Source organism: Rhodnius prolixus, unplaced genomic scaffold (assembly GCF_049639745.1).
Source record: "Rhodnius prolixus isolate KJV_2025 unplaced genomic scaffold, Rpr scaffold_14, whole genome shotgun sequence".
Lineage (NCBI taxonomy): Eukaryota > Metazoa > Arthropoda > Insecta > Hemiptera > Reduviidae > Rhodnius > Rhodnius prolixus.
The window spans coordinates 5,886,700-5,899,174 of record NW_027411594.1 but is presented as its reverse complement, the minus strand read 5'-3'; the positions used below and the strand labels follow the sequence as shown (position 1 = coordinate 5,899,174).

The 12,475-nt window shown below is 33.3% G+C and overlaps 1 protein-coding gene across 8 annotated transcripts in view; it reads right to left on the bottom strand.

Annotated features, from left to right (window-relative positions):
• Positions 1-12,475, bottom strand: part of LOC141451748 (secretin receptor-like) — a 169,691-nt gene that overhangs the window by 19,496 nt on the left and 137,720 nt on the right. For 7 of the 8 annotated variants that reach the window (XM_074123381.1, XM_074123379.1, XM_074123383.1 and 4 more), the window contains 3 exons: positions 5,798-5,957; positions 4,837-4,967; positions 956-1,047 (listed from right to left, as the gene is read on the bottom strand). In XM_074123381.1, coding sequence (XP_073979482.1) covers positions 956-1,047; positions 4,837-4,967; positions 5,798-5,957 — 383 coding nt within the window. The remainder of the gene's footprint in view (positions 1-955; positions 1,048-4,836; positions 4,968-5,797; positions 5,958-12,475) is intronic. The other variant, XM_074123382.1, reaches the window with a different exon arrangement.

The following is a 12,475-nucleotide window of genomic DNA, read 5'->3' as shown; positions in this document are numbered from 1 at the left end:
TACCTAAATAACAGTGAGAGCAGAAGACATACTACCATTAATTCATGTTTATATCGTTAAACAAATTAGAGTATAAGCCCTGAATATGCCTAGTCCCCTTGGTTAAAAGCCTGGCCAAAAAATGAATACAAATTCAAAACTCTTAATACTTTTTTTCCCCTTTGGATAGATGAGTTACCAGAAAAAAAAGATGAACAATAATCTACAATTAAATGCAGATTTTGAATTAAAATCCCATTGATTTTTAAAATGTGGACATCATTAAGTTAGGATTAAATGTGTTTGGAAAAAAGGACCTCGAAAATGGTTTGAAATAAGAGAAAATTGTGGATTGAGGGTCATTAGAATACCCAGGTCGTGTTCTGATACAGGAAGTCATAATAATGGAAGAGTAAACTTCTTTATCTACCAGCAGCAACATCGTTAGAAGAGATAACTATGTGGCCGAAGGGATCACGAAGAGAGTGGCCAGAGATACTTTTTCGGGATTAGTCAACATGTAAAGAGGAAACTTGTGTCTGGTAAGGCCAATTAATTAGAAGGCCGATGGAAAAAATGTTTTTCTTTTGCAAAGAAGATTGCCTCGGCTTTATATATGGTTCTACAAAAAAAGCTGGAGAAGATTCTAATATGGATTTGATACGTCTATTTCAGCTACCGGACTTCATTAAAGTGAGTAGAGGCTGTGTTTGGCTGTCTACGCGGATTAAATGTTAGGATAATAATGCGATGCTCAGAAGGAGAATGGGAAGAAAATGTTAATGCTGGCTGGGATTGGTGGAGGCCAAGCTTGGAATTAGAATGAACTGTGATGGAAACAGCTGAGAAAGCAAAACGAAGAAACCAAGACCAAGATGGGCTGTAAAAATTGAAATTTCATAATATGGCATTTTTTTTTTTAATAGTAATAATGGAAAAGGTAAATTAGTTTGCACATGAATGCACTTAATCCTACCTGTACCTGTAACGTTTTTTCTCTTCTGATATCGATACAGTTAACTTCAACATCAGCACTCTTACTATATTTATGAAGAGTATAAAGTTCAACTGCAACAGATATGAATAAGACTGTTAGTATTAATAATATACAAAAAGGTAATTAAGAATTAAGAAAATAAATGCAGCATACAAATATCAGAGCAGAGAATCAACAATAGTTAAATCTTATCGCTTGAAATCGTGATCCTTAACATGATTTTTTTGGCAGGATAGTATTCATGATGGAGATGGTTACATTTACAGATGTAGGTAGTACTATTGTCTGTGTAAATCACATTAAGAGTTGTGTGATGGCGTAGTTGTGGATAATTCTTATAATAAGTATCAAGAAGAGCGAAAGTTCCATTGTGGTATCTTCTCCTTTAACAAAGAATCCGGTAGAGCGGTGGTCACCATCAAGAATTGAGGAATACTCACTTGATATTTATCTTGCGGAAACACACTAATATATTAAAATTTAAGGTAAAATGTGTTAAGTATTAGTGAGTATTATAAGAAAAAAAAAAAAAAATACATCAAGTTGCATTTTTACAGTTGCATGAACTATTAAAAAATATATTATTAAGCTAACATAACAGAATATGCACCTTATTTTCCATACAAATTAATTACTTTCTTTTATTGTCAAACATATTTCCACTTATCTGATCTTTTTTATTACATTATCTTTCACCTTTTATCTCTAAATCATTTGCAATCGTCTCTTCAATGTGTGTTACAAGTGCAGATGACTAAATTTTTTTTCTATTAAAGTCAATTCTTGAAAAGTTTGAGCGATCAATTGCTTTACTTGGATTCCTTGTTAAAGGCGAAGTTGCTACAGTGGAACCTTCGCTTCTCTTGACAGTTCATAACTAAAGAGTCTTCCACAACTACTCTATTTGCACAACTCTTAAATAAAAAAATAAAAAATCATGTTAGGGATCAGTGATTTACATATGTTTGTGAGGCACAGTTTACGTTTCATCACAAGTTTTTTTTATGAAAGATTAAAATGAAATCATAGATGACCAATGGTTCTTTCAACTCTATGAAGCTTTTGTTTTTGACGTCTTTGAATAAAATATCAATTTTACGTACATTAGAACCTATCTTTAGATTCTATCAGCTGATTGTTATCCTTAAAACATATTTATTCAAAACAATCGATCATCAACACTATAATACTCTCTTTATAATTTGAGAATAAAGTTGGATCTTGATATTCCTGCCTATATATGTATACATATACATACTTATATGGAAAAGAACACGTAAAACAAAGCTGGCAGCGTTAGTGGATCGCCGTAAAAAATAACAAACTCAGAGCTATCGAAAAAAAAAACAACTGTGCACACCTGGGACTTATCAAATAGAATTTATCCGTAGTCATGAGAGGCTAGGCTGCAAATTGGCCTATACTCAGCTAACACATAGAAACCTGACGAAATAAACAATAGGTTGAGCAAAATATATAAACTTAGAAATGCCTGGATATTGAATTAGCAGTATAATTTTTGTAATTAACCTACATTCCTTTATTTATCCCTTCGCGTCCAGTTTCGACAGGAAAAAAAGAAAAGCATTGAAAACAAACATAAGACTCATTAATAACAACAACAATTGTTTATAAAATTATGTTTGGATATCTAATCTATTAATACGTATGTGAGGGAACATGGGTAAGTAAATTAATTGAACAAACCACATTAAACTATCGCTATATATCTCTTTAGTTATTGCAACATTGGGCATTTTAGTTACCACAATTCAATATATTACAGTGAGAATAATAAATTAATATGTAAACATTTTTTTTTTTTAACCCAAAATTAACATTCATTAATCACTGGTGATTCATTATTCTACAGCGCAATAGTTTCGAGATTACATTGCAGCAATCTGAATATTTTTAAGATACAGTTTGGACCAAAATAAAAGAGAACATGAAAGTGTAGTGCTTTACATTTAACAGAAGCCAACAAAAATAATGTTTAACAATCAACTCTTGACTTTAATATCCAATAAATTTCTTCTTTGTAAATGAATTAACATTGTCAGCAGGTAGCTCTTCTGTGCGTGCTTTTTAATAGATTGTTTCTTAAATTAAGATTAGCACTTGTTTCGTATTTAAAGTTAACAATGAATAAATCATGAATCACTATGAAAGTATAAACAGGTGCACTCTGATTACTTTATTTCAGATTTTGCTTCAACATTTGTTTTTTCAAGATCTTGGAGCACTACTAAACTTTTCATTTAGCAATAAAATTGTGTAAAATTTTGGAAGTCAAGTGTTTACACCGTTAACATCTGTTTTGTGATTACAAAATATCGCTGGAAATTGGATATTTCGATTATCGTAGGCAATCGTAATATCCCTCAAAACTGAAGTACAACCCAGAGACCTTCATTTTGTGTTAACCTGAGACTCCCCGAGTTAAAACACGAAATCACGATTAGAAGAGAAAAACTTGACGTATGGATGTAATCGAGAAATCAGCCATTCTGTCGAAACAAAGTGACATGTATTTGCATCCAATGATCCACATATATGTATAACATACTAATGGTAAAGTACATACATATGTTACACTAAATCAAATAAACAGGCTCAATGGACTATATCCTTTGAATCAAGTTAATACATCGTACCATGTAATATTAGTATGGAGATGCTTACATATTCTGTATTATATATTGTGATTGGGGTATTTATAGTAGCAAAATTAACATCATTTAGCTTTTGTCCGTCTGTAGCATGCTGGTTTACTTAATTCCTCGGCTTTGCATACAAAATCAGAAGTCAATTCATCAGTATGTGTAGAGATTTTGCGTTACAATTTCTTAGTTTTTGTTTTAAAATCTAAATGAATATCTGACCATGTTTAGGGTTTTTAATCAGAACTCCAACAGAGGTCATCATTATGCAGAATCATGGAAAACTTTTTTTTTTTTAGGAAAAAGCGAATTTCCATGATGTACTTCAATGAATGGAGACACATTTTCTATGTAGCTTTTCATACTGCTCATGGTTTGGTAATTGGTAATTGCGGAATTTGAGGTATGAATTCTGATACTCTGATTTCCACCTCTCCAAACCTAAAAAGATGGGAGATGTTTTGGGTCAAATGAAGAGGTGATACTTAGCAGCCCTAATTAGACACCTTCCAGAAGTTCATTCTTTATAGGGATAGAATCTATTAATTGGAGAAACGTTAAAACTAAGCGCATTGACAAGGCTCACTTCCATTTTTAACGCAAGCCGTGCTGAAGGACTGGAGTCATCATCATTCAAGAGCCACAGTCAAATTTAGAAGTCTTCTTTTTACCTTAATGCCTACATAATGCTTTAGGATTAAGCAACTATAGTCTTAGGCGACGAAATCTTGGCGTCAATCGGAAAAACAACTTTACTTGAATCGATTTATCAAAACTAGAAAATTGGTCGAACGAATTCTTCAATTTAAATGAATGCCAATCATTTTAATTTGAAACTTCTTTTTCCCTCTAAAGATATTGTATTTTTGGGTAGGTTCTCAGGAAGGAGTAAGTGTGATGCCAACTAATCAGATCAGATCGTACAAAATCAGAGTATAGTGACACCTTGAACATCACGATATTAGTTTCAACATTCTCTTAATCCTAGCGAGTGGAAGTACTGCGATTAAGCAATTTCAAGACAAATCCTTTAATCAACCACTACTTAGAATAACCTAGACAACATATTCTTTAATGTAGTTACTAATAATATTTTATAGCTGGAAATCGTAAGTTCCTGAACAATTAAAAATATTTTTCCCTACTTGTATGATTAAAAAAAAAAAATTATACTAATAATCTGTAGTAAAAACTTACCACTACTGATGAAGCAATCGGTGCCCTAATAATCCAGAAATAATAGGGATTGTTGTTCACTGTCCAGCACAGGGTGTTTTCATAAACAGCTCTCACTATAACCCACGGTACCACGAACAACAGTGGCAATCCTGAAGAACAAGTAGAACATAAAGTTGATAATTTTATTCACTAAAACTCAATAACCAATCATCTTGCATAAGTTCAATGATTTCAATCAATCAGGTGCTTATTACGGCGACCGTACAGTTCCATACTATATTAGCGCGATGATACATCACTACCAGTCAATCAGCTGATAGTATCGTACGTCAGGTTATTGCCATCATATCACCTGTAACTTATGAAGTAATTTACTGAAAATTTAAATATTTTAATTATTAAAAAAATAATAATTAGAATCGGCGCTAATGTCCAAGTTGTCGATGGCCCAAGAAAAAAAAATAATAATAATAATTAGAATTCATAAAATAAATTATTTCTATATCGAAAATTATCGATTTGTCATTGTCAATTTAATAAATTCATTTCCTTACTTCAATCATTTGGAGTGTTTGTGAAATTATCGAATTAAAATACCATTCGTGCAATAATTTGTCTTCGATAATTTTGAGTAGACAGACTTTTGCCTCGTTTGTGTCGTGCACTTTTCGCTCAGATGAACGTTTTCGCATATTTCTAAAATAATAATAATAAAATCAAGACCTGAATGAGTGAGCACTCAATCGCTGACGAAATTCCATTTTATCTTTTGAAGAATCGAGAGCATTAATGCTTTAAAACGATACTTAATGTTCGGGCACCAACAACTCGGAGCCGAACTTAGGGGGTTTAGGGGTTTAAAATTTGTGGAAAATTCGTTCGAAATAATCTTTTTTTTGTTGAATAGAGAAAATAAAAATATCAGGACGGCCTTCTTATTTTTTTAAAAGAAGGTACATGACAAACAAAATAAACTTACCCCATCCAAGTAGAACATAGACCGTGATAGCACTGGTGTCCGAGAAGAGAGCAAGGAATATTAGATTGTGCAGGTAAAGTCCTTCCATGAGGATCCACGAGTAGTTTGCCACGATGCAGTACTGCCAGAGACCAGTCACGAATTTGCATATCCAATTGTCCTGTTTGCGGAAACATAAAAAATAAATAAAAAAAAAAATCTAAATGAATATCTGACCATGTTTAGGGTTTTTAATCAGAACTCCAACAGAGGTCATCATTATGCAGAATCATGGAAAACTTTTTTAAGAAAAAGCGAATTTCCATGATATACTTCAATGAATGGAGACACACATTTTCTATGTCGCTTTTTCTTTATACAGCTTTTCATACTGTTCATGGTTTGGTAATGGGTAATTGCGGAATTTGAGGTATGAATTCTGATTCTCTGATTTCCACCTCTCCAAACCTAAAAAGATGGGAGATGTTTTGGGTCAAATGAAGAGGTGATACTTAGCAGCCCTAATTAGACACCTTCCAGAAAGAAGTTCACTCCTTATAGGAATGGAATCTATTAATTGAAGAAACGTTAAAACTAAGCGCATTGAATAGTAAATATTTCTCTCAAACTCAACGTTCGTTAATTCTTCTCTCATACCCATCATTAGTAATAAAATTTAAATGGATGAAATCCCCAGTGTAATTTACTAAATCCATTTTAAAGCTTACATTCCCCTACACTACTTAACACGATTCAAAGCTCTCAATAAGTTTGGTTGAATGTTCAACCAAATGAATCCAATTAATTTGAAATTTACATGTTTTATAACAACATGCACTTTGGTGGCCATCATATCTTTAATGTACTTTTAATATCTTTTTTTTTTTTTAGCACAGAAATTTTAATTGCATTCATCGATTAGCATTTTTAAGGTGCCTTTCTATCGAGCGATTATTTTTACGATCGTGTTGAATTCTTTTTAAAGAAAAAATGATGTGTATGTGAAAACTAATACTTTATTAAAAAAAAAAAAAATCGATCTACTCGTTCGATATCGATCAAGGAATCTGACCAAAGCGATCACCGGAAGCATATCTTTATCAAAATGTTTTTACTTCTACAAAAGACTTTTTCACTGCATTCACTCCTCTTTGATTGAGATAAAAGATACCTTACCAGCATCCAAAATTTTTGTATACGTCCCTCATTGTATACGTACAACTCACAATAAAGGGCATGAATTCAAAGCATTAAACCAATGAAAGATGAAGATCCAAGTAATCAAGTAATGCGGTCACGGATAACAGAGTAAAAGCTTCATCAAAAGAAAATGTTTCTTTTACTCCCATCTTTGAAATTAAGAAGCTTTATTAATTCTTCAATGAATAAAAACCACAATTTTTGCTGCATACGAGGTGTGTTCAAAAAGTAACGGGAATTTTCGTTTTTTGAAAAAAATATTTATTTATTCATCTACATTAATATTGTCGCCTTCAAAGTAGTCCCCTTCGCATACAATACACTTGTGCCAGCGCTTTTTCCAATCCTCGAAACACTTCTGAAACTCGATCTTTGTGATAGCTTTCAGCTCTTTCAGCGATTCGCTTTTAATGTCATCTATGCTTGTAAAACGACGGCCTTTTAATGTTCTCTTTATGTTTGGAAATAGAAAAAAGTCAATGGAGCCATGTCTGGCGAATATGGAGGCTGGGACATCGTTAAAGTTTTGTTTTTGGCCAAAAATTCACGAACAAGCAATGAAGTGTGAGCAGGTGCATTATCGTGGTGCAAAATCCATGAATTGTTTTGCCACAAATCCGGGCGTTTTTTTCGGATTGCTTCACGCAAACGGCGTTGAACTTGTAGGTAGTACTCCTTATTGATTGTTTGACCTTGTGGCAAGAATTCATGATGCACTATGCCATTAAAATCGAAGAACACAGTGAGCATAACCTTCACATTCAACCGCACTTGTCGAGCCTTTTTCGGTCTTGGCGATCCAGAATGCCTCCACTGGGACGATTGAGCCTTAGTTTCGACATCATATCCGTAAACCCATGTTTCGTCACCTGTTATAACACGTTTCAGTAGATCCGCATCGTTGTCGACTTCATTGAGTGACTCTTGAGCAACTTCCATTCTCCGCTGTTTTTGTTCGAAATTCAACAATTTTGGAACAAATTTTGCTGCCACACGTTTCATACCCAAAACATCCGAAAAAATTTCATGGCATGAGCCAATTGATATGGCAACATCATCAGCGACTTCTCTGATTGTGATTCGGCGATCGTTCATAACCATTTCTTTCACTTTTTTCACGTTTTCATCGGTTGTTGATGTGCTTGGACGTCCAGGTCGTTCGTCATCTTCAACGTTTTCGCGGCCATCTTGGAAACGCTTATACCACTCGTAAATCCTTGTTTTACTCATAGCAGACTCACCATATGCCTTTATTAACATTTCACACACTTTATTACACTTTATTTCATTTTTTACGCAAAATTTAATACAAATTCTTTGATCCATTTTTTTTAACAAACAAAAATCGCCAAGCTCGAAAAACACGTCTAACCTTAACGGCTGCCACTTAAGAAGTAAACAATGAATATTACTGAAAATTTTATCGTACTTCAGGGGCATGTGTACCAACATAATAAAAAAAAAAATTTTACAATCAGACTCTCCAAACCCGCGAAATTTAAAAATTCCCGTTACTTTTTGAACACACCTCGTATAGGAGGAGGACTAATGTAATCCACATGGCAGATAGAATGAGCTGGGGTCCATCACAGAAATCTAGTGATTTTTTTTTTAAAGATACGTAGAAAGAAATGAGCGCACATTTAACATTCTTATTATAGAAAATTATATATTTATTAAGGAAAAGAAAAAAGGTTATTAAAATCTTTCCATTAAAATTTAGAAGATTAATCTAAATTGCAGGAATACCAAGCGTGTCTGGAACAATGTTACTTAGATTTAATTAAAATCTTACATTCACAGATAATTTTCCAAATTTTCTTGAAAGTAACTAGAATTATTTTCCTTCAATCTTCGCTTACAGATTAGAAGAAACCTTGAGGAAAAGTAAGGAACTATTCTTTACAGTATAGTTTCGAAACTTGGCACCCCTCATTGCACATATGTAGAGCTACCAGTTTTTTCTGTAACATTTTTCTCCAAGGCAATTGGATAAGGGCACTTCTGGAGCTGGGTGGACTTTTTTCTTACCTTCTCATTGTATCTCAAAGTACACTCTTAGTAAAAAAAAGATTTTGTAAGAAATGACCCTAACATTTCCTCTTATGTAAAAATGGTACGCACAAAGCTATATATAACTTTTATTGTAATAATTTATTTTTCATTTTTAGTAAATATCCTTTGGAGAGAAGTGGGGGTAAGGCGCCCTTTCTAATGTGTCATTTCAGTATGATGTATGGTTTTACAGTACAATGTAAAGAAGAATTTTTTATTTTGCTCTGTCTCTTCAGAAAAGTGGTTATCTGACCCTTCTAACTTGAATAGAAAGCTTGACGCTTAACACAAGTATTGCCTTTTCCATTTCTCTCTCTCTCTCTCTCTCTGGCTGAGGACCTCTTCTTCTCTGAATCCTTATTCAGCCATATTCTTTTATAGACCTCACTTATCCATGTTCTTTTCGTTCGGCATTCTTCATTCGTTTTACATGCCCAAACCAATGCGGCACTCCCTGCTTTTCACCAGTTCAGCAATAGAGTTTTTCTTTATTATTATTCTCAATATATCTCTTCTTTAGGAATATTTAATTTTCTCACTTCTTGATCCAATATCTTCGGTAACTTCTATAATAAATACAGTATTGGGTTCGAATTCTAGTCTTGACCTTTGTTTTATTTAAATTGTTATTTTGACAAATGTTTAGCTGTTAGCGTCCGCAATTTCTAATCTGGTTGATGAATGTAAAACTCACTTGAAATAACAGGCGTTACTCTACTCCAGTCTCTTTGCCCCTCTCTGTCTCTCTAAATATCCGCTGTCTGAATTAGAGCAAGTTATTTAAATAACAAAAGTTAATTCCAAAATGTGCTCCATTAGAGCGTAGGCTAAATAAAAAGTTACCAAAACAAAAGCAATGATTGTTGAAAGTACCATAAATGTTAACAATTCTTTCTGAAAATTAACTTAGATCAGAGATTTCTATTCCCTAAGTAAGTAAAATAATTGCCTATTTTTTCAGGGGGGGCTTAACGTCTAACTACCAAATTAGGTGTCGTGGACGGAGGCGACTAGCGCAAACATACTTTACTGTAAATTTCTTTTATTAACCATTAAATAAAAATCCAAGGCCTAAAGACCGGGGAATGGAACCCACTAACCAACAATACATCCTAGCATTGCGGGTCTCGCCTCTTAACCGCTCGGCTACCGTGATGCCTATTCCCCATGTAGTCTCCACAAAATGTTTGGGTGTAACAGCCACTAAGTTATTGTTTCAACTGCAGAGATAGATTAAAAATTGCATAAGCCTCTTTGATCGGTTTTATTTTGAATGTAAAGCGAAATGAACATATTACACTTCATTTCATCTTTCTTAATCAGCTGACTGTGAAGTTCAGCAGGAAGTATATTTTACCTTGGCAAAATTTCCTGTACACGCTCTTCAGAAATCAACACATTTATTTCATTTAATATGTTCATTATTATTAAAGCCCTTTATGATTAAGAAAACTCCAGAATACTTTTCAATTCCATATTTATCCATTTAGAATTGTGCCTACAAAACTTAAATCCTCTTTAATCCGGAATTCTTCACCACCATCTTAAATCCATAAAATAATAGTTTAATTTTAAAATGCATTGTGTAACCCACTAAATGCAGATCATCCAGAGATGTCTTTCAAAATAATAGACTTACCTTTACTTATGCATACAATAAAATGAACAAATAAGGGAAGGTATTCATTCAACTCAATGGTAAGAGCGCTGAATTCCCCCATGCAAATATCACGGGTTCGAATCCAGTTGCCTGGCCTTAGATTTTTCTACTTCTTATATCTTTCTGAACACCTCTATAGTTTTAACAATATTTACTAGGATTGGCAAGATTCTAATGTCCGGATAAGGTTTTGGAGGTGCCAGCGGAGCTTCTTACTTCCTCTTTCTTTTCTTTCTTCTTCACCAGAACTCGAGAAGTTCAACCACCAGACAACCTTCAATAAGGCCTCCGATATGGCAGACACCACCCTTACAAGATGGACTTAATAACATTCTATATCTTCTCATCACGTCCGTACTAACTCCAACTATTGTCCTTATTTCTCCGGGGAACTGACCATTTCTTTATAACCTCCTCCACAGCATCCTCTCTTGGAAAGTCATTCGTCCTCCACTCCAACTTTTTATTTCTTTTTAATAAATTCTAGTTCTTCTAGACGATTTTCATTAGCTACATTTTCTTCTTGAGCTGATATTTCATTTCTATCTTTTTTTTTAAAAAAAAAAGCTTTCAAATTCTCTGAGGTTACTGTACGCGTATATTTCATTATATTTAATAAGGAGTGAAGCAAAGCGGTGAATAAAGATTCATTAATTAAGAACATATTATTTTCAGGTTCTTTACCTGCAAAATAATCTAGGCTGGAGAAAAGCTAAAAAATAATTTAAAAGAAGCTACTTTAATACAAAAAAGAAGAAGAAGACAAGAATTAAGTAAAAATAAAGCCAAAGCTCGCTGGATTAATGAGCAAAGAGAAAAGTACCGTTCTTTAATAAAGTTGAAAGTCCTAACTTGCCAAGTATTAAGTTCGTTTTTATGCCAAATTTTCACTGATTCCTTATTTAAAAATATATCCGGTGCAAAACATAACTGATGAGCGTTGAAACGTTGGTGAAAAATCCACAACCGGAAGAACCATTTTGCAGAATGGATTTTTACACTTTTCTGATGGTTTTCCTCTCTGAAAGAGTATACCTTATAATAGATAATGTTAATAAAAAAAATTAGTTTTACGAATCGGACTTTTTTCGTATAAATGTACGAGTATACAAGCGCTCGCGCACCAATCAAATTGTAAAAACCACTTTTTTGAGGGGGAATATCTGGAATCTCTCAAAAGAGATATTTCAAGGATAGGTATATAACCTGAAGAATATCCGCTTGGGAATCCAGTGTATATCGTAATTGATAAAACACTTCAAAAAATCTTTATTCACCTAAAAAAGGGGATACCCCCTCTTTTTTTTAGTATAAAAAAGTTTATCTGGATGTTCAACGATATTCCAGTTACCCCGATGTTCCTGTCATGTACAAGAGATTGATGTGGGAACACTTTTCCTCTATTATTCTGATGATGTAGGGTATAAGGGGAAAATTATGTGTTGTTTACAAGTTTTCACCAACAACTTCGTGGCTATTCGTGTATATTCTCGTATATATATATTGAAAAAACAATTTCCTGAAAAAATAAAAAACTAGGGGAGAGAGAGGGAGAGAAAAATAACGGGAAGTTTGGAAAAACATGGCTCGCTATCTGCTGAAAAATAAAAACTTTTTTTAAAGCAAGTTTTTCACGATAAATAGCTTGTTTACTATTTCACGAGCATTTTTTTTTCTAAACCATCAAGAGTTTATACATTTATCAGCTTCAAGAAAACTGTTGTAGAAATAATGCAACATCAAAAATACTTGGGAAAATTCTTAATGCTCCTGTTTTGTGTATC